The 27,382-nt window shown below is 34.6% G+C and overlaps 1 protein-coding gene across 1 annotated transcript; it reads left to right on the forward strand.

Annotated features, from left to right (window-relative positions):
* Positions 1–3,720: 3,720 nt before the first annotated feature.
* On the forward strand, positions 3,721–21,277 carry LOC142553836 (protein ZINC INDUCED FACILITATOR-LIKE 1-like). Its single transcript, XM_075664344.1, has 17 exons — positions 3,721–4,027; positions 6,085–6,125; positions 7,190–7,250; positions 7,343–7,445; positions 7,531–7,633; positions 7,771–7,824; positions 8,334–8,396; positions 8,960–9,009; positions 9,092–9,167; positions 10,470–10,679; positions 10,962–11,049; positions 14,201–14,286; positions 14,370–14,477; positions 14,725–14,769; positions 14,884–14,972; positions 20,677–20,720; positions 20,907–21,277. The coding sequence occupies exons 1-17, from the start codon at positions 3,736–3,738 to the stop codon at positions 20,990–20,992; spliced, it is 1,599 nt and encodes a 532-aa protein (XP_075520459.1). The 5' UTR covers positions 3,721–3,735; the 3' UTR covers positions 20,993–21,277.
* Positions 21,278–27,382: the final 6,105 nt, after the last annotated feature.

Consider the following 27,382-nt stretch of genomic DNA (forward strand, 5'->3'; position numbering starts at 1 on the left):
TTTAGCTATGCATCTTTGCAGATGATTCTCAGTCCCCTGCAGGCTAATTAAAACCCCTAAGTAAAGAGTCTAAAGAAGTGGCTGCAATATTAGTCGCAGAGCCAATCCTCTCAACTCTTTGCCAAAGAGCGACATATAAATATTTTCAAATAGTTTTGAAAATTATATGAGATAATTTTAAATAGATTTTAACGCTATTGTTAAAGTAAGATTTTAAAACATAGTTTTCTTCAAATGTTCTTCTTAGAACAACCTGCTCTGATATCAATTGAAGGATCATTTGCTGGGCATCTTTGGGATGCTTCAAACAAAATATTCTCCAATGAGCTGCAATAGCTCGTGTTCTAAGAGTATTAACACCGATGAATTAAATCGAGTTTGGTTAAAAACCAAGCGGAAGAAACTCGAAGTAATCCTTCGTGCAGAAGACTGTTATATTAGAAAACATTTTATCTTATGTAAACTGAATAACCGAAAAGGGATAGATTAGTTTTTGCATTCATCAGTTCAGTTATGGTGACAACTGAACTGACGGATACTCTAACTGATCCAAACAATTTGAAAACAATAGTCAAGCAGTTAAATACACAAGATATGTTTATGGATGTTCGGAGACTTCAACTGCTCCTATTTCACCCCTTCTACCGCCTCAGGTAGGATCCACTAGAAGACTTTAATTTATACAACTCTTTTTACAAACCCACTCAGCTAGGACTTACACTACTACCTAAACTGAACTCCTAGACTAAGACTGAAGGGAGCACCTTCCAATCAACACTTCTTTAATATCTATGTGAGAAAGACTACATACACAAGTTTAATGTCTTTGTGCAAGACTGTATTTGAGTGAATGAGAGTGTTTGTGTGTGAGAACTGAACAAGGATGTTTTCACGCACTGAAGGATATAAGCTTCTAATCTAAGCTGATACAACTGTGAAGAGTTCCCTCTGGGCTGATTGCTTCTGAAAGTTGATGTGCAATGAACGTGTCCTTTCTTTTCTCTCGTATATGCTTAAAAGCTTTTTCACTCCTTATTCTTGTTCTTGTTGTGGTTATTGTTGTTGAGTCTTCATTGATCTTCTCTATATATAGGCGGGGAAAACTAATCGTATAGTGAGACTCATTGACTGTATCCGTTGCATTTTGAATTCGTTTCTTGGACTTTATGTCTCGACTTTTCGACTGCCCTTCTGAAACGTTTTGTCTTTAATGCTCTGATGCAACGTCCATTATTATCCTTTGAATAGATAATGGCTTTGTACCTTCACGTACAGCTGGATTCCACTTGAGAGAGTTTGTCTTCATCCATAACTGAAAGATTCTGACTGATGCTTCGAATTGGTCAGTTGAACTGATCTTTCAGTTGGGCTTGGTGAAATCAGTTGACTCGTCAGTGGAACTGATTTCACACTCGTTCAGTTGGACTGATCAGCTGGGTTTCTTCATCAGTTGAACACTCCTTCGGCTGGCCAGGCTTCTGAGGTTCTCCTGCTGAATCACCTATCAAGTGGAAAATCAGCTGGAGTGTTCAATTGACGTAACCATTTAGACTGATTTATTTTGTGCGATCAGTTGGGTCTTCAGTTTTGCGATGTAAACATCTCGTGAGTGATCCTAGATACTGCACACTAAGGTAGATCATTAGTAACACAATTAACAAGTTTTGTTATCATCAAAATCAAGATTGCGAACTTGAAAAGTTCCAACATAGTCCACTTCTTTGCCCAACTTGTAAGATCTGGTCTTTTGTCTGGACCATACTGTTCTTAGTTTCCAAGACCTTCTGCCACTTCTGGCATAAGAATGAGATATAAAGCACTTTCTTTTCTAGCTCTGTGGTTTACTTTCAATAATTGTTGGAAGGTCATTTTCTTTACAGCATAAAAGAGTACATTTGTTAATATTTTTTTCTGTTTGTAACTCTTTTGTAATATTGACATATGACACCATTTTGTCAATTTTCTTTGAGAAAAGAGGTTCTTCGTGTCAAAGTATCTGGATTGCTCGGGACATATTCCCTAATTAGAATTTCTCTACAAGGACTTGGCATTTTAGTGAAGACAAGTTACATTATTACATTTTCTTCGACCTCCGACTTCCATCTAGATTTAGTGAATAATATAATATATTTATCCATTAAATAGATGTCATGTAATTCAAGACTGTACAGAGCTTGAGTATATTTCTTTTTCTTTTTTGTATATTGACTATTAAAATAGTCTACCCTTATAAATTGTGCTTTAAATGGGGTAGTCATTCTTCCGGCTGTCTCACTGAGAGATTCTCCGGTTAAAACTAACTTTTGGTTCTACCAAAGTCATGTCCGAATAAATTTTAACTGATCCCATAAGAATTAATTCTAAAACTTTGATGAATTCTTATATGTTGAGATCAAGTTTTCCTGCTGAGCTGATTCCAATCATCTATGAGATTTTCTCTGTTCTTGAAGGCCAGTACATCAAGATTAAGAATAACCCCATAAGGCTGTATAGGTTCCAAAACATATTTCTTGTAAGGTGTTTGGCGCAAGAAAATTTGACTTCTCCTCGACCTTATTCCCATTGGATGTCATTCCCACCAGTATGAAAATCTGTTTGGTATCCTCTCATATTTGTGCTCATATTTATAGATCTAAAACCTTGTGATTTGCAAAAGATTCCGCAAGGTCTTGGAGATTATCGAAACCAATCTTTTCTAAAGTTGTTATCAGATTAATTTCTTTTTTAAGATAGTTTTAATCATATTGATCATTTTTTATTCGTCAGTTAAAGGCTTTCACATTACTCTGGCCTTCTCTCTTTGGTGTAATAAGGGTTTAGTACCAAATGATAGTAGTAACCTTACTTTTGTTCTAGGGTTTGAACTCTTGTTTGTATATCATTTAATGTTTTAAGAATTTCTTCTTATTTTTCAAGGATTTTCTCCAAATTTTTGTGGTACATAATATATGATATTGCTATAATTTTGTATTGTCTTTTGAATTTTTCTAAGATCTACGGAGAGTTTAGAGAAATCTGATATTATTTCTAAGAATCCATTATTTTGAATCATAAGTTTATCTTAGAACTGTAATCAGTTCCACTTTGTTTTTGATATCTAACATTGGTTAGATCTTGTTTCAAATATTCCAAAGTTTTAAAATAAATCCTGCATCCTGCAAATAATGAATCTCGAACAAGAATAAGTCGTTTAAGTTTTTAAATTTTTGTTTTGACTGATTTTTAATTAAGTTAATATTTTTTTTTGGTCTAATATTTTTACCATTTTTGGGTGATTCCACTAACTTTTAAATTTTTTGTCTTCATACATTATTTTTTAATATTCGACTATTTTTGTCATTTTTTCTCTCGTAGGGGTCCATTTTCTTTAGAAAAAAGTGACTAGGCGGTGTTGAAGTTGATGTGACTGAAAATTTGAGGATTTCTTGATTTATTTCATATACAATTCACTAGGAACACACATAACATTAAAGTCTATTTTAGTTTTTCCAGCGAAATTGACGACTCCGAGAGAAAATAGACCAAAATAGCCAAATATAAAAATAATGTGCCAAGATCAAAAGTTGAAAAGTGAGTGGACTAAAACATAAAAATGATAAAGTTAGTGAGCTAATAAATATTAGCCATTTTTTATTTTTGTTCAATTGTTGTTATGACACACAAAAATAATGATATGACATTGATATCCAAAATTATTGAATTATTAGATATCACGTGAATCTACTGATAGGACCAATGGTCGGTGTTGGGAGAATAACATCCAAAGTAGAGCATGTACAGCTACAAAATTCTAACACGCCTCTGCTATTTAATTCTGGTTTCCATTTATATCTTACTTTATTCCAGCTGTGTGGTGGAGCATCTCGACAACAGAAAGAAATGGCTGAGCCAGCCCGGAATTTGCTGCTGCCCAAAGACGATTACGTTGAAGGCTGTCCGGGATGTGAGGTTGATCGCTTGAAGGAAACACAGCGTGGGTTGCCCATTAAGCAAGTTCTAACCGTGTGGATTGTTGTGCTTTCCACTGGTAAGTAACGAAATCATGGTATTTTTCAAGGATGTATTGACCTTATCTGCATTACTTTGACTCTACACAAAGATTCATATTTCTATCTACTCCAACGACCGAAAACATCGGTCTGACTAAATTATATATACATGGATTTAACAAAAACATGATATCTGACATCGTATCCAAAACATGGTTGATATTGGTTTGTGTATTGCACAAAAACTAGCATGAACCGCATAACTTTGACTCTATAAGACGTTGGATCTTGGTTTTCTAGTGCCCAAAAGGTTACGGAAGTTTTAATTATCATATGACTACCCATCTGCAAGTTTGGACATCTTTATGCTCTTACCAAGAAACGCAGTATACAACATCACAGATGCTAGTCTCTTGCTCAAGCGACCTTTATCCATGTTTTAGGCGGTTGAATCGACTAGGAACGAATTTAGATTATGCAGTGTTTACAAACGAGTTTCAACGTCGAATTACGATTCATTTGTATTAAAATATAATCAAGTTTTTCATCTATGTTGATCAAATGAGCTCATTAAAAAAAAAAATAATCTATTTCTAAACAGAGATGAATAATCAAAAAAAATTTTCAAACCATATTCTAAATGTTAGATGATTCTCTATTTTTTTATTTTTTTTATTCTCAACTATTATATATATATATATATATAATTAAGTAATTACATAACATATTGTTACGCGAAGTTAATTTGATAAATGTTTATAATAAATTAATATTGTACTAATTATGTGGCAAGACTTATATTTTGTCTTATACAAGGATCCACTTTTTTTTTCTTCCGGAGAATCCTAAAATATAATTTATCCTTTTTAGCCTAAAAATAAAATTATTTCTTAATTAGAACTTCAGTGAGAAGGTTGTAGAACATTGCCTGATTTTAAGATATAAAAAACCCATTTTGATAAAACAATAATAATCTAGAAAATAAATCACGAAGAGGGTGACAAAGTACCTATATATATATATCATTATTTCAAACTTTTGGATTTTCCAGAAATGGAAATTTAACTCGTCTTTGTGTCGACTCAAAATTAGTTTATAATTTATATTAAAGATTCATACTCTTAATTATACTAGTAAAGAGCACGTACGAATGTGAGTAGTTTGTTTGTAGTCCATTAATTATTTTCTCTTCTTCTTGATCTCAACGTCTGTGTTTTGTTAGTCATCAACATTTCCACCAATTTTCTTATTTTTTTATATGAATAAGTTAAATCTAATTCTATTTTAGTTTTTGGCCTCGAATAATTACGATATGTTTCGTACAACTTATTCGTTCTATTCTCTATTTTGCATTCAACTAATTGCGCTGAAATAGTAATATGTTTTCTATACGTGTTCTAAAGTATCTAATTAAAGATTCAAGGAAATACAAAAAAATTATTGACTCATATAGTCCATAATTTAAAACCATGAATAACGTCATAAGCATTACAATTTCTTAAAATGAATAATATGAGAATGAATACTTTATCATTAAAATATGATAATGTCTGCAAGAATCTTTTATTAAAATTAGAGTACAGTATGATCCTTTAAATGATCTTGGGGCATACGCTCATTAAAAAAATGAAGTGTGGCTTCATAAGTAATACTGATGTTCCAAACTAATAGCCCATCCTCACATGAACAGAGTCACTCCTTTATCTAAAGCACATGTGGTGAACTTTCACTAATAGAGCTATGTCAATATTCTTTACATCGAGAACAAGAATTTGTTAGATTGCTTCACATGATTACTTTTGCTCACAGGTAAACCAATGGTGCTAACTTCTCCATCTAAACGTTAAAATTGGCTGATCTTGATTGAAATTGTAAAAACTTGTATTTCCATTTTATTCTCTAATTAAAAAAAATGAAAGTAGCATTCATTACTTATCATTTTGTTTTAATTTTCACTGGTTTTCTTTCTTCTTTTTGGTTTTGCATTTTCCAACTGTATCCAATTAACTAACATGAATATTTGGTATCACTAGATTTTATATCCAAAATGTCGTTTTCACTTTTCTTTTGTCTCTTATGTGCCTTGAATTTACAGCTCTGACAATATCATCACTATTTCCATTCCTATATTTCATGGTGAGTATTTAAATCTCTTGGACTTGCTTTTTATAAAGTATAGTACTTACTACCTGTTTCCTGTTGTAGTGATTGAGCTGCTATCTTGATTGATTTTCTATTGTTTCCTTTGTGTTGAATCAATCTCTCTTCTTTGCACCATAATTTGTTATTTATGTGGATTACCACCAATCTAACACATGTGAACAATCTCCAACAATAAAGTTTTGTGTGTTGTTAAATTGATGATCAGTCTAATTCATAGTTATCCCCATGATTCATATAGAACCTTCGAATGCCGGCTTTGCTTCCCTCACACTTCATCCTAGAACTTCTAAACACATGGAACGATTTAGGAGAAATTATATTATATTTTTTCTGTTTCATATTCACAAAACCTTTGCTGATCCAGAGCTGATGTCAAAACAAATATGCTAAATCTTAACTAATCCAACTAGTTGCAGTTGGTTAACTCTTCAAGTCCCAAATACCAACTGGAAGGTAGCTAACCTTTTAATATTTTACGATTTCCCTACATGGAATATTGTCAAAAGAAAGAAACTTTGTACCATAATTCAGTTGCTTGACTTCTAAATTCATGGTTGGGATTGATTAATGTATCAGGGACAATCACCTATCCTTGGGTAAATTTTTTACTCCGTCTCCTGATTAGCCATTTTATCCATCAATGCTAAAAATTTATATACACGTACGCATTACATATTACAATTTCTGAGTCTAGTATCTGTCTCTGGCTCTATTCAATGCATTTGTAGTGTTTTAACCAAATGATAAGATGGAATTTTGCTGGCATTCAGTTGACGCCGACTAGTTTCAGAAATAAGATTATATGTGGATGAAATTTGGTCATGCGGTTCAGGAAAAACTAACGTTCAGAATAAGTATGTTGCAGCGTAAATTTAATCAAATATTTTCTCTCCTTGCCATTCAGAAAAGAAAAAACTCACAAAAAGTAGCTTTTTTCATTCCACGGTCGATTTTTTCTTCTTTTATTTATCATCAAAAAGTATGGAAAGACTATTGATTTTTTCTTTGTGAATTGCAAATTGACTTTTTGTTGTTAGGTAAGAGATTTCCACATTGCAAAGAGAGAAGAAGATATTGGCTTTTATGCTGGGTTTATAGGTTGGTTGATTTATGTTTTCTGTTTAATTAATGAAAAGTTTTGACTAGCGATTTTGATTATTGTGCTCCCATATGAATATATTTTCATGTAGGGTGCTCATTTATGCTTGGAAGAGCTTTGACATCAGTCTTTTGGGGAACCATTGCCGATAGATATGGTCGGAAGCCTGTATTAATCATAGGCTGCGCCATGGTGTGAGTGAACACATTTGTTTGTCTTTCCTGCTTCTGCATATTTTTCATGTTGGATGTCTAGAATTGATTGGTTACTCATTTACAGTGTAGTTTTCAACACTCTATTTGGACTCAGTGTAAACTTTTGGATGGCCCTCACAACGAGGTTTCTGCTCGGGAGTTTGAATGGAGTACTTGGACCGATAAAGGTATTCACTATCTAATAATACTTGATGATCTAGATTCATCATTTTAGTGCCAAAAATTTTCCTTTTAGTTAGTTTTCTGTGGATTTTTTATGGTTTCGACATTGACTTTACCCGGCCATGACCATGGCCATGATCAGGCTTATGCATGTGAAATTGTTCGTGAAGAACACCAATCTTTAGGACTATCAGCGGTAAGCAGCCATTAATCTTATTCTATTAACACTTATTTATTATATATTGTTTGATCACTGACAAAGTTGGTGTCTCTCTCTAAAAGACAGAAAACGGGGCGATGAAATATGTAAGAAATTTTATAACTGGATACACAATTGAGAAATGCATGTAAACTAGAAGTTTGTTTTATAACTTCATGAATTCTCAATATTCATCCCTAAGGTTGAAATGGAAAAGACAACAGTAATCCATGCTAACATATCCAACTAGTCTCTAGGAAAAACAATAATCTTTCTTTGACTATACTGGAAACAATGACCGAATGAGTCGATATATATATATATTTATTCATCCTCAAGATGCTTGTGATGCTGCTTGCACCCCCTCCTCTAGGGTGGGTCGTGGCTTCAGTCTGGAGTACTGCGATCACCTTAACAAGGGTGTCAAATTTCTCATCAGGGATGTAGTATATTTGGGCATTGTTTTATGGTAGTTTCTCCGAAATTTGTTTACTTTATTTTTTTAGGTTAGCACATCATGGGGCATTGGATTGATTATTGGACCTGCTTTGGGAGGCTTCTTCGCTCAGGTACTCAGATAAATATGTTCACTCTGTTTTTTCGATTTATAATGATTGAAGGAAGAGATATGGATTGTCAATTCTTTACACTCTGGGATCATCTGTCAAATGCTTTTTGTCTGCCTGTTATTCTTTGAACATTTGTCAAAGATTTAGTGTATTCCAAAATAAAGAGTTATAGATAGTTCATTTATCGAAGCAAAAAGTTCTCATTCATGAAGAATACAATCTACGAACATCAAAGACTAGAAGAACTCCAACTAACCTTATTGCCACTACTTCTCATTTTGGTGAATGGTTGCAATCTTCTACAACAGTTTCGGATTTGTTTTTTGTACTTGGAAGAAAGTTAAATTTATTCAAAGTACCCTGCATCTGTTGAAACTGTGTGTTTAAGGTGAAAGTACCTGTCAAATATATAATTTTCCATAACAGTTTTGGAATTGTTTTTTGACTTTGTGTACCTAAATTGGCATGTTCCATTTCAATAATTTGTATTATTTTCTCATTCACAAATATCATTGTTTCATTTATAAGTTATTGCTTATCTGAATAATAATACTTGTGCTCAGCCGGCTGATAAATTTCCTGGAATATTTGCTACAGATTCTTTCTTTGGAAGGTACCCTTTTTCTTACCTTCTAGGAACAACTTACATATAAATTTTGGCGTTTTGATCTGTTGCAAATAACAATATTGTGCAGATTTCCATACTTCTTACCCTGTCTCATAATTTCAATCTTTGCATTTGTTGTCACCATCGGATGTTTCTGGCTCCCGGTTAGTTTTAAAACTTATTTTTTTAAGATTTGCAAGCTCTCTGCTTCGTTTAACGTTTCCCAATTTTCTTTCATAAAATGTATATATTCATCACTCGTTAATATAAATATGACACCAAGGGTTGAAATTTTCAAGTGCTTTATAAACTAAAAGGTATAAATGATATGCATACTAGTTTTCTTTCAATATGATACTGATTCAGTGATCTGATTTTGTATATGATGGACTGTTCCAGCCTAGAAAGATATCAAAAAACTATTTAAATCATAGCAGTAATACGCCCAAATTGACATAAAAAAGCAGTCCATTCGAATTAATTGCATTTGAATTGAGTTATCCCCTTCTCTACTATTTGAATGCATAAGAGAGGGAGCAATGAAGGAGAAAAAATGGGGAGAGATTAGATGAGCTTAATTTTTTGGAACTCGATAATGTCAGAATCGAACCAGTTTGAGATTGGGAATATATTTTTTTGGAGATTGGGCATATATCTTTCTATACAATATTTCACAAAAATAATTGAAGTAGAAGCAACTTAAAAGACAAGGTTGTAAAATTATAAAATTGTTGATTGTATGAGCTTAATCTTTCGGGACATGCTAGGAAGTCAGTCGCCAAGTTCCTTGAGCGAAACCCAAATATAGCTTTAAATTGATCTTGGGTTTTTGTTTGCTTGTCATTTGATGTCTAATGTTCGACTAACATGCACATCCAAGAATTATTTTTGGGCTTATATTCCTCAGCCTCGGGCTTCACCAATAATGAGGTTAGAGACTTTAAAAGGTAGAGAACATTGAAGTGAGGATTATTTAATTAATTCATAAATTATATCACCAAAACTACCGGAATGAATTCAAACAAAAGGCACAATGATATTGGAGTAGGTGGTTTTGTTAGTTTCCTTGTTATTTGAAGCATATTTCTTATGATGTAATGAAGGAAAATAATAACAAGGGACTTGATTATTTCATGAAACAAGTGAGAAACACTATGAAATTTTATCATAAATTATTTCAACTTGAGGTCACCAAAAATACCTGAATGAGAACACAGCCAAAAAGGTGCATTAATATTGAAAAGGAAGATTTTGTTACTTGCCATGATATTTATATGTGGCTATTTTATTCTTTCACAATCCAACAATAAGGTGAATTATCAGGTCTTTTATATATATGTTGTGTTTAGAATATAACCTGTGCAGGACTAAAAATTTTGTGTTTTCGGGTTTATCACGAAATGGTGATTTGGTGTGTCGTCCAATCCATGTTCCGTGGTATCTGGATCTAATTGCAAGAAATGCAGGAAACCTTGCACTCACACAAGTCCGAGCGGCTATCATCTCAAGTTTCGAATGATTCTCTAGAGTCTGCATATAGAGGTTCTGATGAAAAATTGGACGTGCCAGATGGAAGAGAGACGACATCCAAAAAAAGCCTCATTAAGAACTGGCCACTGATGTCATCAATCATTGTTTATTGTGTTTTTTCACTTCATGATATGGCTTACACAGAGGTACAAGTAATATCACAGCCAAGTATTCCCTGATCGATTGTATTATCATGCTACTTTTTGTTTCTTTCAACTTGTCTGTATGGTATAATGTGGAATATTATCACTTGCGTAGCTACCAAATATGATTTTAAGTCCAACTGATTGAAATCTTTATCTATACTCTAAATTATTGCTTAATTGAGAGACACTAGGAAGAAATTTAGAAATATTTTCAAATAATTAGCAAAACGCTCATATCACCTTTTAGATTGACCATGTTCACATAATGCTCATCTTAAACAGATATTCTCATTGTGGGCAGAGAGCTCCAGAAGACTTGGAGGCTTAGGTTACTCAACTGAGGATGTAGGAACAGTTCTTGCCATCTCAGGTTATGTTTCTATCGATGTTCTCTCTCTTCTCTGTTTCCTTTTCTTTCATATTTAGTAATAAATATTGTCAAAAATTTGATAAAAGACATATCAGAAAATAAAACAGATTGGAATAAATTTAGGAATGATGTTCTTTTGATGATAGAAACCTGTGATGCAAGTCTGCAACATTTTATTGAAAATAAAGACTATTTAGATACTTTAGCGATTAGATGTGTTGAACTAAGTCTGAACGTGCTAACCCTATGTCCTGTAACGGATTGATCAAGTAGATCACTTATATTCACTAGCTTGGTGAAGTTACAATTTACCACTCGAGAAATTTTTAACATTAAAGTTCTTTATGTAATGTACCATATTTTGAACTACTTAAAATTTGCGGAAAAATAAAACTTTTCTTAAATAAATAATAATCTTTCAAATTGCGATAAAATAATCTGTTCGTCTAAAAATTTTGAAATAAAACATTTACAAACAAAGTTTGCAAAGCAATGATCGTTTAAACATCGTAAACAATCTCATGATAATCAGAGTATTTGAAACATGCATAAAGTCTTAGAAACTTAGGCGGTCCTCGGGTTTAGCCTCTGCGCAGTCCGAGTCGGCTCATTGGTCCCCACCCTTCGTCTCCTCATACTCATCCTTACCTGCATCGATCAAAGTCTAGTGAGTCTAAAGACTCAACATGTATAAACTGGAAACAACAGTAATACATAATAAAACCACATTCACTTTAAAGTAGAGCGTACATACTTAAACTTGAACGTACTTACATAAACATAGACGTACCATCATATCGTAAAACTTTTCATAAACATACTTGCATCATATGTACTTGGACATACATAAGATCATCATTTTGCGTAGAGATATGTTTCAAAGCAAGTGACTCATACATAAATGCGCATGATCAGACTAAACCACATTACTGGGCTGGCAGGGATGTTCACTACCACATACATGAGATCCCCGGTCATGCTTTACTGGGTGGATTGGCCCCTGGTCATGCTTTACCACTCTCCAATCCTGATCTAAACCCAGTCATGTTTTACCGACGTGGAGAGGTCCCCGGCCACGTTCACCGGGTTTCAAACTCGTTTATAATTGGTCACAAGACATTTAGGATACTTCAAAAACATAAAATTTTTCTTTTGCGCGTCGAACATACTTACATAGCGTTGAAGGATTCGTTGGATCTTGCTTGGGGCTCCCGCTGCACATACATCTAGTACATTATCCCAACAACTTTAAAATTCATAACTTAACCGCACCAATAAACTCGCCATCGAAGTAATTAAATAATTTATGACTTTCTAGACCCCTCGGGACTTGACCACTTTTAGTCAACATAATAACCCATGACTCGAAACCTGAAACAACTTTGACATTGAGTACAAAATTTCCCAAGCATAGGAAGACACAGACCTCGCTTAAACCATAGTTCAACGTTCCCCAATCAAACTTCGTAACATCTAAACTAACTTTCACTAGGCTTGGACATAACGATGTAAAAGTACCCAAAGGAAGCAATAACACCTAAATTCGAAACCCGAAGAACACCAGAAAAAGCGCCTAGGCGCTGAGGGGCAGCGCTGCAGCGCCTGTCCAGCGCCTAGGCGCCACCCTTCAGTGCCGCGGCACTGCACCATTCGAAGCTGCAGCGCTCCTAGTGCTGCGCTGCGGCTCTAACCCTGCATGAACTCCACCAAAAATCTGCACACAAGTTTCCCTATGACTTCTAATGCATCCTCACCCTTATTAACTCGTAGCGACACACCAAAACTCGTATGATCACCCCACTCGACACACCTAAACGTAGCGATGACCACTCGGCGATTCCCAACGAAGCCTGCAACAAAATAAACTCATGAAAACATGAAGAACATAATTCAAAACGTCACAGTTTGAGCAGTCACACGAAAATGATTATAAAGCACTCGTTTCTTGTCCAAAAGTTACGAATTTACTGGCAAATCGAAGGTATCGAAAAGTACTATGTTTTATATGTTGAAAACTTTTCCAGAAAATTAACCGAAAATTCACAGTAATCAAAATGACAGCAAACTCGGTTTTTGAGATTTAAAAATCGTTTCAAATTCAATCCAACCATTTTTGCTCAAACTCTTGCATAACATACATGGATTTTTCATACAATCAACATCAAAACAATTGCTATGACGAGATCGATGCAAAAACGAAAGAATATACATGTCTTTGATGAATATACTCACGAAACGACGATACCGAAGCGGAGAGAATGCGAGGGTTGATCTGGGACGAATTATGGTACGTTTTCTTGAAGAAAAAGGGACGTGAATTTGCTGAATAAATCGAGGCAAGGGTTGCTGCTGAAAACTCTATGAACCCTAGCCTTCTCTCTGAAAAGAATGAAATGAAATGCAATGAAATGTGTGTGTCTTTCGGGTGTGGTGTGTGTAAAAGTGTGTGTGTGCATGCGTTTTGTGTGTAATAGTGTAACGTGGGTGTGTGAGTTAAGCAAGGGAAAAATGCTTAATTAGATAAATAAATCATGCTAATTAAAATGTTAAACCAATTAACGAGTTAATAAAATATTAATCCACACTAATTTGTCAAAAATCCCCTAATTAAAACAAAATACACAATTGAAAAACTTTAAAAGTTTAAAAACTAAAAATCACCTAATAAATTAAATTAGGATTTAAAATGCTTAAAAACTTAATAAATCATTTAAAAATGATACTTTCATGACCTGAAATAAAATACTACAGTTTTACAAATCGCCCAAATCGTCATCTGTCTCATTTCCTCGATCCTGCATCGAATAATCGCCTGAAACATGAAACTCAAGAAAACATTTTAACGTGCATCACGTAAACATAAATAATTTAAAATAATGCAAATTCATAAATAATGCACCGCTAAAATCATTTTAAACTTAAATAAATAATTTAACAATTTAAATAAATGCATGAGTTTTAGGTATACTGATTTTGGGCTCTACACTTGACCCTCTCAAATGACTTCACAAAAAGTTCATCACCTTCACTAGGTTGAAATCTCGGAAACAACAAAAGTTTAGGTGTTGCAAGAACATAACAATAAGCTGGTTTTATACATTACTACATCCAAATACATATGTTGCTAGCTAATGGCTTGCTCAAATTTCAGGTTTTGGCCTTTTAGTCTTTCAAAGTTCTTTATATCCAATTGTGGAGAAATTTATAGGTACTATCATGATTCTTCGAGTTGCAGGGGTAAGCATATGGGACTTTTTTACAATATTATTCCCATATTTTTTGGAAAATCAAAATTTTCATTGGTTCTCTACTCAACACAGGTTATTTCAATACCTCTATTGACAAGTTATCACTATATAGCCATGCTTTCTGGGATCACACTGTCAATTCTGTTAAATTGTGCATCTCTGTTGAAGAATGTTCTATCAGTAAGTGGGTTTTATAACGTTCGATTAATTTAGTTGCCGTCGTTTAAAAAATAGTGTCACACTACTGCTATTTTATGAGTATGATTTTCATGAAATGAGCTTGAACGGAAGAGTTATACTTGTCTCTCTTCATGTTTGCTGTAGCTGTAATCGAGCCTTCTTGCAAATACAGTTGCTGCTCATATCCTATGTATTCTTCATTTTTTTTCAAAATGTATATTTAATAATCAATTTTCATTTCTATCAGATATCCATCGTTACGGGGTTGTTTGTGTTGCAAAACAGAGCCGTGGTATTTATTCAACCTTTGATCTCTTCAATGTCCTCTGTTTAATGTTTACTTAGTCTTAAACATGATTGAGCATTTGTTTAACCTTCTTCTATTTCTTTAACAAAATGACGAAAGGTCCAGGACCAAAGAGGAGCAGCAAATGGAATTGCCATGACCTTAATGTCACTTTTTAAAGCAATTGGTCCAGCAGCAGGAGGAATGATGTGAGTTTCTTTAATCATCACATTTTAATCTTTACAGTTGAAACACATGTTGAATTATGCCAAATTAGAGATGGGACGCCAATATTTTAAGCTTGAATCTGTTATTAATACTTATGACTTTAGGATTAGATATTTGTTTGTTGATTTACAAAGATTTCTCTAGTTTCAACTTGAATTTAAGTATGCTTTCGAGAGCTTGTTGATTGCATTTTGACTTTGGCAATCAGCTTTCAACTGCTTGACATTCCAATCAAGTCGAGTGAGAATGATATTAAACTTAAGAACCATGGAATCTGGGAAAAATTTCTTGCTTTGCGTTGTATCTGATCACCAACAATAGGTAACATTCAGATAAAGATGGGGTGATTTGTTTTATTTTGTGTCAAAACTATATAATTGATGGTCATGTTGGTCTCATGTGTGGTAATTTGAGATAATAAATATGAAAATAAAGAATAAACTGGACACCGAGATTTACGTGGAAAACCCCTAAAAATTATTAGTGTAAAAACCACGGACAAGATGAAAAGAATTCCACTATAATATTTTTATGGTGTACAACACATTCACTGTGTTTCCGAAGAGAACACACTCTCTTGATACAAGAGAACAAAACACCTCACAAATATTATAGAACTAAGCACTCAAATGCTATAAGATGAGAGAAAACTCGAAGAAGAGATGATTTCAGAATGAGGGGAGGAGAGCTCTATTTATAGAGCTCCCTACGCGTATTGTGGAACGCATTTTCATTAAATGAAAACGTGTTTCCTTCATTTTTCCGGCGGTTTCCCCCAACCAATCATCAATTTTCATTAATTGTGTTTGCCAACTTGTTCTGTCGACATTTCTGCTACTTGGAGATTTGATTGAGTATCAAACACATATTTTCAATCTCGTCATTCTCTGCTCCTTACGTTTTCGCTAGGCCACTTGAGGATCTACACACTCAAATTTGTCAATGTTCACTGGCTTGGCCAGAAAATCAGCTATGTTATCATTTGTATAGATTTTATGCTAATCTACACCTCCCTCTTCTACTATTTCTCGAACAAAGTGAAATTGGACTCCAATGTGTTTTGTCCTGGAATGAAAAACTGGATTCCTTGCAATGTGCAAGGCACTTTGACTGTCACAAAACAAAGGAACATTTTCTTGTTTGTGTCCGATCTCTTCCAATAACCTTTTAATCCATATTGCCTCCTTGCAAGCTTGAGTAGCTGCCATGTATTATGCCTCCATTGTAGATAACGCCACAACTGTTTGCAGTTTTGAAACTCAGCTTAGTGCTCCCCTGCAAGTGTGAACACATAGCCAGTAGTATCCTCTTATCAGGATCACCTGCATAATCTGAATCGACATAACCCCTGAGTGTAAAATCCGATCCTCCATAACATAATGTAGCATTTGAGGCACCCTTAATGTTTCTAAGGATCCTCTTGACAATGCTCCAATGCTTTCATCCAGGATTCGACATATACCGACTAACTGCTCCCACTGCTTGAGCAATGTTTGGTCTTGTACAGATCATGGCGAACATCAAACTTCTCACTGCTGATGCATATGGTACTCGAGACATCTCTATCTTCTCTGCTTCACTGCGACACATTTCGAAGGATTACTTGAAGTTAATAGGAAGAGCGGTTGATATTGGTTTGCTATCTTGCATGTTGAAGCGTTGCAAGACTTTCTTCAAATAATTTTTCTGGGAAAGCCAAATCTTTCTGTTTCTTCTATCTCGGTGAACTTGTATTCATAGAATCTTGTTTGCTGGTCCCAAGTCCTTCATATCAAATTTTCTAGCCAACTGTACCTTCAATTCTTGGACCTGATCTTTGTTGGGGCCTGCTACCAACATGTCGTCCACATACAACAACAAAATGATATAATCATCACCAGACCTCTTGAAATATGTACAAGGGTCTGGACTCAGTCTGTTGTATCCAAGGCTCATGATATAGGAATCAAATCTCTTGTACCAACACTTCGGCGCCTGTTTGAGACCGTACAGAGATTTGTTCAACCTGCAAACCAAGTTCTCTTTGTCTTTTTCCGAAAACCTTCTGGCTGGAGCATATATATTTCTTCTCCAAGATTTCCATGAAGAAATACTGTTTTCACATCTAGCTGTTCTAGATGTAGGTCAAACACCGCACATAATGCAAAAACTACTATGACTGTTGCAAGCCGAACCACAGGAGAAAATATCTCATCGAAATCAATGCCTTCTTTCTGAGCATATCCTTTTACCACCAATCTAAGCGCGATACCGCTCCACTTGGTTATTGTCATAACGCTTGATCTTATAGACTCATCTGTTTCCAATGGTTTTCCTCCCTCGTGGTAATGTAACAAGATCCCAAGTTTTATTTTTGTCTTATGCCTCCAAATCTTCTTGCATTGCTATCATCCACAAGGATACATCCGAGCTTTGAGTAGCCTCGTGGAAACTCGATGACTCACCATCCTCTGATAATAGACAATATGCAATATTGCTTTCAGTGACATAATCTAAAGACAACCTGGTGGTTTTCTGTCTCGAGTTGACTGCCTCACATTGGAAACCTCACACTCAACATGTTCTTGTTCTTCGTGTTCTCGTGCTGCTTTATAAGAAATTTGACATTCATTCATCTTATTTTCCAGCTAAAATATAATAGTTTATGAATTCAGTGTGTCTTTTTCTCCCTTTAATTTATCTTCATCGAAGATAACATCTCTGTTGATGACAAGTTTGTGAATAGTAGGATCTTACAAGCGAAACCCCTTTACTCCATCAACATAAACCAAGAAGATGCATTTTCTGGATTTTGAATCCAACTTCGATCTTTCTTGCTCATTGTACAGAACGTACACAAGACTTCCAAATGTATTCAAATGAGAATAATCTGCCGGCTTCCTGGTCCACATCTCCATCAGAGTCTTCAGATCAATCGCCACTGAAAGAGAACGATTGATAATATAATAAGCGGTTTTGACTGCTTCCGCCCAAAATGGCTTGTCTAGACCCGCAGTCCTCAACATTGCTCTTGTTCTGTCTAACAAGGTTCTGTTCATCTGCCACTCCATTCTATTGAGGTGTGTAAGCCGTTGTACACTGTCTTTTGATGCCCTCATATTGACAATATGCATCAAATTCGTCACTGGTGTATTCTCCTCCATTGTCAGGTCCTCAGACACTTGATTTTTTTTTCAGAATCAAGTTCAACCCGCGCTTTAAAATATTTGAAGACTGAAAACATCTGATTTCTTCTTGATTGGATATACCCAATATCTCTTAGAGAAATCATCAATGAACGAGACAAAGTATCTCGCTCTTCTTAGGGATACAACTGGTGCTTGCCAAACATCCGAATGAATCAGCTCTAGTGTGCTTTTGCTCCTGGCAGTAAAAGTGCCAAATTTTAATCTATGTTTTTTATTGATAGCACAATGCTCATAGAAGGGTAGTGCCACTTTCTCTTTTGTAAGTCCCGGCAGTAGCTTACGTTCTGAGAAAATTTTAGACTCTCATTCTGACATATGCCAGAGCTTTCTATGCCATAACACTATTAATTCTTCTCCTGAATCAATTGATGCAACAGCTAGTTCTGCCTCTTTGTGTGTTTCTCCCAAAAGTACATATAGATATGCAGCAAATTTTTTCGCCTTCATAACCACAAGCGTACCCTTCACAATTTTCAAAATTCCGTTCTCGATACGGGTTGTGCACCCGATGTCATCCAATTGCCCTAAAGACAAAATATTCTTCGTCAGTCCCTTCACATGTCGCACCTCCTGTATGGTGTTAATGGTGCCATCAAACATTTTTATTTTGATAGTACCGACCCCAGCGATTTCCAAGACATGATCTTTTCCCATGAATTCAGATCCTCCTGAGGCTGGTTCATAATGATCGAACCATTCTCTCTGAGACGTCATGTGCCACGTCACTCCTGAATCCATAATCCATGTGTCACAAAATTTATGTCTGTCTTCTACAACTGTTGCTGCTTCGCTGAATAATATTTCATCATTGCCTGAAGTACTGAACACATTTCCTTGATAACCTTTTTCGACACTCGTACACTCTTTCTTGAAGTGCCATTTACCGTCACATTTAAAGCAGTAAACATTTTTCTTCTTATTTCTCGACTTTGATCTACCTCGTCTTTAGCTCCCACTGGATTCACGATCCATATATCTTCCTCTTATCATCGACAAAGCCTCTGTCTGCTTCGAAGTTACCAACCTATCTTCTTTATTCTTGCGCCAGCTTTTTTCACCGAGAACCGCAGTTAAGACATCGCCGAATTTTAGAAAGCCCATAAGAACATTGTTGGTTATGTTGATGATAAGTTGATCTTATGAATCTGGTAGACTTTGAAATAAAAGCTCCGCACGTTCATTTTCTCCTATTTTATGCCCTATGGAAGTGAGTTGGGCGAATAGAGTATTTAGTGTGTTGATATCGTCGGTCATCGATGAGGATTCCGTCATCCGAAGAGTATGAAGCCTTCTCTTTAGAAAAATCATGTTGTGTAATTAATGACTTGACCTCTTACATCTTTGTCAAAGTATCTCAGAGCACTTTTGCCGTTTTTATCTCATAGATACTTGACAATAATTCTTCTGCTGTAGCCAAGTGTAAATTGACAACAACATTGTCAATCATCTCATTCCACTTTCCATTGTCCGTAATTTCCACTAGTCTATCTCCAATAGCCGTCAAGCAATTCTCTTTTCTTAAAACTGCTTGTATCTTTATTTTTCACAACATAAAATTGTTTCCATTGAACTTTATTATATCGTACATGTCCGCCATTATGTCTACAACAATTTAGTAGACTGGACAAAACAATCCCGCCTTAAAAAAATTTCAAAAAAACTTTTCTGATGTGGAAGATCAGTCTAGACTGCAACCAGGAAGCATACTCAGAATTTTAAGAAATTTTAAATCAAGGCTTTGATACCACTTGTTGGTCCCACGTGCGGTAATTTGAGATAATAAATATGAAAATAAAGAATAAACTGGACACCGTGATTTACGTGGAAAACCCCTTAAAAATCATTAGGGTAAAAACCACGGGCAAGATGAAAATAATTTCATTATAATATTTTTATGGTGTACAACCCATTCACTGTGTATGCAAAGAAAACACACACGAACACACACTCTCTCTTAATACAGGAGAACAAAACACCTCATATATATTATAGAACTAAACACTCAAGTGCGATAAGATGAGAGAAAACTCGAAGAAGGGATGATAGAAAGAGTGAACTCACGAGGGATTCAACCTTCTTCCATAGCGACCAGGTACCCAAAAACTAATTGCCAGATTGTGCCATTATTATTATGTAAGAACATCTCTTATAGTTGGTTACGTGAATAGACATGCGAACTTTCTTCTTTTTATTGATTAGAGACTGCATCGAAGCCGTAAAAACAATATTAGAATTTTATGTTGTGACAAGAAAATTATATTCAACCATCGAATTAGTAGAAGCTTGTGAAGAGAGTGCATGACATAACTGAGGATTTATATGGTCGGTGACTCGGTTAGCATCCTTAGATAAATGCCCGAAGGGTTGTTTTCATTTTAGGAACTAAACTCTATTATTGCATGTTGAACGGATGTATTATTTGGGTGCTATACAATTACACCAAAGTTTGGCATTTACTTTTTCCTCTCAATAGTGCTTTTTGTATGAATTTCTGCAGATTCTCTTGGGCACAAAAGCGCCTCCATGCTGGCTTTCTTCCAGGTAGGCAGATAATGTCAACTCTGGGTGGTTTCTTTTGATTCTTTCCTTCTTGTTTCTGATAACCACAAGTTATTATTTGTCTTGGTGTACTTTTAGATCAATATGTGTACTTGACTCAACATTATCTTATGCATGCTCATCATGGATCTGCTGTAATCTATTTAACGCTAACGTTATCAAATGCAGGTGACCTCATGGTATTCTTCATCCTTAACGTAATCGAGGCGATTGGAGTTTTGACGACATTCAAGCCATTTTTAGCAGTGAAATGAATGCAGAGCCGTACCTATTGCGAGGCGAGAGAGGCCATCGCCTCAGGGCCTGACCATCACAGGGGCCCAAAAAAAATCTTATGTTGTTGAGGTCTGCACCTAAATAGTTTATGCATTGGACATTAAAAAAAATTGGACATTGACCCATTGAAAACATGATTAAATATGATGATTGTGTTCATTGATGATTTAATCAAATTATGTAGAGCCCAAACAATAAAACTAGACGGCTCATTAATTAAATTTTTAAAAATTTTGTATGAATAAAATGGTAATGTTTGTCCAGTATATTTATTATTTTATCTTGTGTCAATTCGTCTGTTAAACTTTTATATTTTACTTGTCGATTATTTGACATCTTTTCTTAAATTTATGTAGTTGGATACATTTCAAAAAATAAAACACAAAAAATTATGATACTTACCTATTTTACATATCTTTATTTTTATTTTCTTGAATAAAATATTATATTTATTATTTAAAATAAATCATATATTTTTACAATATTGGTTCATTATATTTATCATTTTGTATTTGGATAGTTTATATTGATAAATTTCAATTTTAGCAACATATCTTACAATTTTTGTCAATTTCAATCTTTTTCCAATATAATTATTCATATGACACTGCATTACGTTAGAGTCATGTAGATGTTGTGGCGCACGAAGAAAAAAATCGCAAAAAGATAAATATATAACTCGTAAATTATATTTTCTTTATATCTATTATTTGGTTATTTTTAATTTGCAAACTGAGCTTTACGGTTATTTATCACAACAAGATTTTGTTTTAGCATATCGCTTCAGGCCCTGTGAACCACAGTTACGGCTACGAATGAATGACTCACTGAATAAAAATCGGATATACTTCAACCGAGTTTCAACCGTCTGAAAAAGAGTGGCGCATTTATTCAAAAAAGTAACAAATATGTGTTTTGCATATGGGAATACTTTATTTGTGATAAATTAAATATCCAATTGAATAAAGATGATGTTTATGCTGAAAATTTTGGAACACATACATGTTAAAGTATCCGATTGAATTAAATATGATGTTCAGTTTGAATATTTTGAAATACGTATGTTGAAACAAGTATAGCTAATTATGTCAGTGAATACATATTTCATTTTATTTTTATTTTTTTTACTTTATGAATTATTAAAAATTTATGTCTTTCTTGTTATTTGTTAGGTATTTCAATCTTATTTGTCAGGAAATCTTTAATATCAATCTATATGTTAAATGGATTATGACATAATGGGCAACTCCAAAGAAATTAATAAAACCTATTTTCAATTATAAATCAGTCTTCGTGTCAGGGAATTTTTAGTGTTAATTTCCATGTCAAATATTTTTATTTTAACACATTGACTTTAACATATTAAAAAAAACATATTAATTTATCACATGTTTTGCACATGCATTTCTTTTCCAATAAATTTCTTGCTAATCGTTGAAATATTATTGAACGATAATTTAGCTTAATAGAAAAAAATATAGTATTCTAAAATTTAAATTAAGTACTTGTGAATAATTATATATTATTATGCAATAAATGTGTTCTCTTAATTAATTACTATTTGACTACAAACAATTGTTCTTTATAAACCAATTACATCTTCTTAATATCGAATTTGATCTAATTAATGTCCATTATTGTTATTTTTCGTGTACTAAATCTTGTATGATTTTGTTAAAACAACAAGCCTATCATCTAGTTAGTCTAGCATCTTTATGCTTACTATGTTGTGCTTGTAAGGAAAAATTAGCAGTTTGGTCTGTTTTAAATTTTAATCATGTAATTTGTCAAAGTTTATTTTCATCATATAACCTGAATTTTTTTTTGTCTCTTTTTTTTCCTGAAAGCACTAAACCTAGCGAATATTTTAATGATTTGATATTATTGTTTTCCTATGTCAAAAACCGTCGCTTATAGTAGCGACGATTTCGTCGTCGAATTCAGCGACGGTTTTTTTCTAAAACCGTCGCTTTTTTTTTCTTAAAAAAAATTTCCTTAAATACGTAGTTATATAAAAATATATTTTGTCGAGTATAATTGAAAAAAATTAACAACAAAATTTGAGAAATGCAATCATATTACTAATCTACAAATAATAATACAAGTGTTTGGTACAAATGTCGTGAAAAAAATCAGAAAAAAATGTGGATATGGTGACCCGACGACTGACTGACACCCGATGACCCAACACGTCGACCCGGAGCCATCTCATCTTGATATAAGGTGCTGACCATCGACCCACACCCATTACATCCTCCCCTTCTTCTTCCCCTCAACCACAGTCTTGAACATGATGTTCACCGACTGTGGGCTGCGACAGCTCTGATTTTTTGTCATCGACTCAGCCATGTAGGGCTCCATCTCCTCCTATGATGTTGATAAAAAATGAATCATATCGATTTTTCTTAATGTATCGTTAATGTGAATAACGAAATTTCATAAACTTACGTGGTGCAGGCGGGATTGCGGGTCAACGAGCGATCACTAATTGTTGAACCAAAAAAATTGGTAGCGACGGTTTTTGCAAAAACGTCGCCATTCGCGACGGTTTTGAGTTAAACCGTCGCTCATCGCGACGGTTTAAGACAAACTGTTGCTAACAGAGATCGGCGACGGTTTGGTTATTACTGTCGCTATTGGCGACGGTTTTAAAAATCGTCGCGCAAAGCGACGTTTTAAAAATACTATCGCCAAATATTGCGACGGTCTAGTTTTATACCGTCGCACATGGCCACGGACATAATTATTAACGTCGCCAAAGGCGACGGTCAATAATCCCGTCGCACAAAATGGCGACGGGTCTGTTGGAACAGTCAACCGTCGCTATGTTAGCGACGGTTTGGATTACCCGTTGCTATTTTAGCGACAGTTGTTAATAAACCGTCGCTTAAATTTATAGGCAACGGTTTATCAAAAACCGTCGCTACAGTGGTTTTGCCAACCGTTTTTTTGTAGTGTATGAGAGAATAAAGTAGATTATGAAAATTATGCAGGGTATTTTGAGTATAGCATACTTTGTGATGAAAATTATGAAGGATATTTTGAGTATAGCATACTAAATAGAATGAAAATGTTATATTTTTTTAATTTTATCAATATTTATCTAACATCAATTAATATTTATCGACACAAAAAATATCTCCAAAATAATAAAATAAAAACACGAGATTTTAATTATTTAGCTTGTATTGGAACTTTTCATGTGCTTGAAATTCTTTGACAACTCAATTGATATTTTATCTTAAACGCAAAACTCTCAAGAATTAAGATAAACCAATAGAATTATTATCGATTATTACACATGAATCTTGAGTGACTTTAGCTCGGTTTGAAAATCGGACTCAATATAATCTCTCGGTGTTGGGTTCATTTTTAAATATCTCAATAATGGACTATTGTAGTTCTATAAATTTTAACAATATTATTCACTGTGGGGACCCAGACGCTAATTCATGTTATAATCATTGTTAATGTTAAATACAACAATTTAGGAAAGTGGGACTAATTTTTTCTTTTTAAATATAAATGCGGAAACGTAATGTAATCTATCTAATATACATGTCAGTATAAAAGTACATATCATGTACTACATGTCTCTATTTCGCCTAGGTTCAACAGCTATACATCAAGTGCTGAATTCTATTCTACTTCTGGGCCCAGATCTCCATGCTAACTATAATCTCTGATCCTCTTCCTGATCCTGTTCCTGTCCCACACGTTGTCATGCACACATACAAACAAGACAACAGTCGGATAACTCTGGTGAGAATTACATTCCCAGTATAAAAAATGTATACATGCAATCAGATAAAAGCATATATCAAAGCATGAAACATATATCAATAACATGTATCAAATCAGAAGACATATATCGATATAAAGCTGTAAATAAAACTCTAGACTCGTCATCTCAGACTCGACTCATCTCTAATCTAGGGATCCCGGTTCCTGGATATGGGCACATATATCGAATTTCAGTGATAGGAATGAATCAACTCCTAAGGGACATCGATATAAACCAAACATCCAGTGTCTTGGCGAATCAGCCGAAAACTTGGCACATCAGCCAATGACTAGGCACATCAGCCCATTACTCGACACCTGCTCTGCTATCAATCAATAGACTAAGCATATCGATCTCAAGAATTGCAAATATCAATGAAATATAATACAGTATGTGATTTTGGGAAACTCAAGTTGAATCAAACTCGAGTTGTGCAATCCCGAATCAATATTGATTTATACCTTTTTCTTCTCGGTCTGACGAAGTCGAAGTCTCGGAGTCAAATCTGTCCATACCCAATCTGGCACTGATAATATCAAATAGGCACAATATCAGTATACACTCTCAAATCAATACTGAATATACTGTGTCAACGTACAATTCAATTAAAGACCTGTTCTGATCAATACTCAAATCAACATACAATCTGATCAATGTCAACGACATACGGTACAATCTCAATAAATACTGAATCTGATCAATATCAATTTGCTGACGTTTCAACGGCATAACAATACAGTCTCAGTAACCCCGTCAATCTCAACATCAAAGATACAATATCACAGTTTATAATCAATATCTCTATAATTCTGAATCTAACTCAAAATCAACGACATAACGGAATAATCTCGATATCTCCGTTAATACAATATCAACAGATATCAATTACAATCCATAACCATTATCCAATACCATCTAAAATCAATCAATAATCCAAATCTGTCCAATATCAATCAATATACTTCTGAAAAATCATAACAATTTCATAATCACTCTGTTTCTCAATCTGACTTCGATTCTATGATGTCTAACATGTCAAGAACATCATATATGAATCATATCCGATTCTGACAATACCATAATTCCAAGACATATCGAAACGTAGTAAAACTTACGTCCAGTTGAAGCCTGCGTCGATAGAAACTCAGTACTGTACTCAAATTCAAAATCAGACGGGCGGATCGAAATATAAAGACGTAAGGATTTCTGAAAGATTTCTCGTTCCTTTTCCTTTTTTTTTTGCTGAATTCGAAGGAAGGTCTGTATATATATATCCAATTTGCATGTTAAAACAACGTGTCTTCTCCTTCTTTAATCCCGGTTGGCGTTCGGCCGGTCACAAGTTACCGCTCGGGCGCGGAAGTTTCTGTCGAGATACTCAGCCGATCATCTCATGGCGCTCGGGCGGTAATATTCTACCGCTCGGGCGCCAAACATTCTGTCCAAGAAGTAAACTCATGGTGCATTGGCGCTCGGGCGGTTCTTTTCTACAGCTCGGGCGCCAGATGGTTGGTCCAACATCTTGGCTTATAATGTAACGATGCCCTGCTTCTTCATTTGACTTCCTATAACCTCAATTCTGTCAATTAATCAACGTCTGATTACAGTACTTAAATCTCGGGCATTACATTCCCCCCCCCCCTAGATATGATTTCGTCCCCGAAATCACAGGTAATCAAATCAGATAAAGAAAGAAATGTATAACAAAATCAATCAGAAACTCACATCAGTGAAATACTCTGAACATCGTTACTTCATATCAGACTCAGTCTTCCAGGTAGCCTCTTCGAGGCCCTAATGACTTTATTGAACTTCCAACAGCAGAGTAGTTTTCATTCTGAAGTATCTCTCTTTCACGGATTTCTGATTTCAATCTGCAATAATAATTCAAGAAATATAATATCATAATATAACTCAAAGTAACTCTGATAAAATCAATCTCAAAATACTGGCTATACAACATCCGTATATACCAATCAACAGCTCATAACAAATCAACATCAACAGCTGTTAACAAAGCTGTTTACTTCCAGTTAATTCCATATTCAAAATTTCTGCCTCAAATATCAATCTTCTGACGTTGGCATATTTAATCTGTCTATTCTGAGTTGTCTTCCTTTCTTTTCTGAATCAGCTTCATTTCTTCAGTCATATCTCTGATCTTATCAGGTCCAATCTCGGGTACCTCAGAGATATTATCCCCATATGAAGGAAATCTACAATTCTTATTGCACCCCGCCTCGAATGAAACTATCTCAATACTCATTTGATAGCTATTCTTGTACAATAATTCGCAAGTGACAATGAATCTTGTCCACTAGTGCTAACATCCAGCACTACAATTCCACGAGTATCCTCCAGTGTTTGGATAGTCCGCTCCGACTATCAATCGGCCTGTGAATGATATGTGAAAGAGTTTGTTGTATATTCTGCTAAAAGTGCGAAATTAACTGAAAATCACTGTCTGATATAGTCAACTTTGGCGTTCTGTATATTCTGATCACCTCTTTAACAGAAATCTCAGTCATCTAATCGTATCTGTACGTCTTCTTGTACGAACTGGAATCCACAGACTTGATCCGTC

The sequence above is a fragment of the Primulina tabacum genome, chromosome 8, assembly GCF_025594145.1.
Source record: "Primulina tabacum isolate GXHZ01 chromosome 8, ASM2559414v2, whole genome shotgun sequence".
NCBI lineage: Eukaryota > Viridiplantae > Streptophyta > Magnoliopsida > Lamiales > Gesneriaceae > Primulina > Primulina tabacum.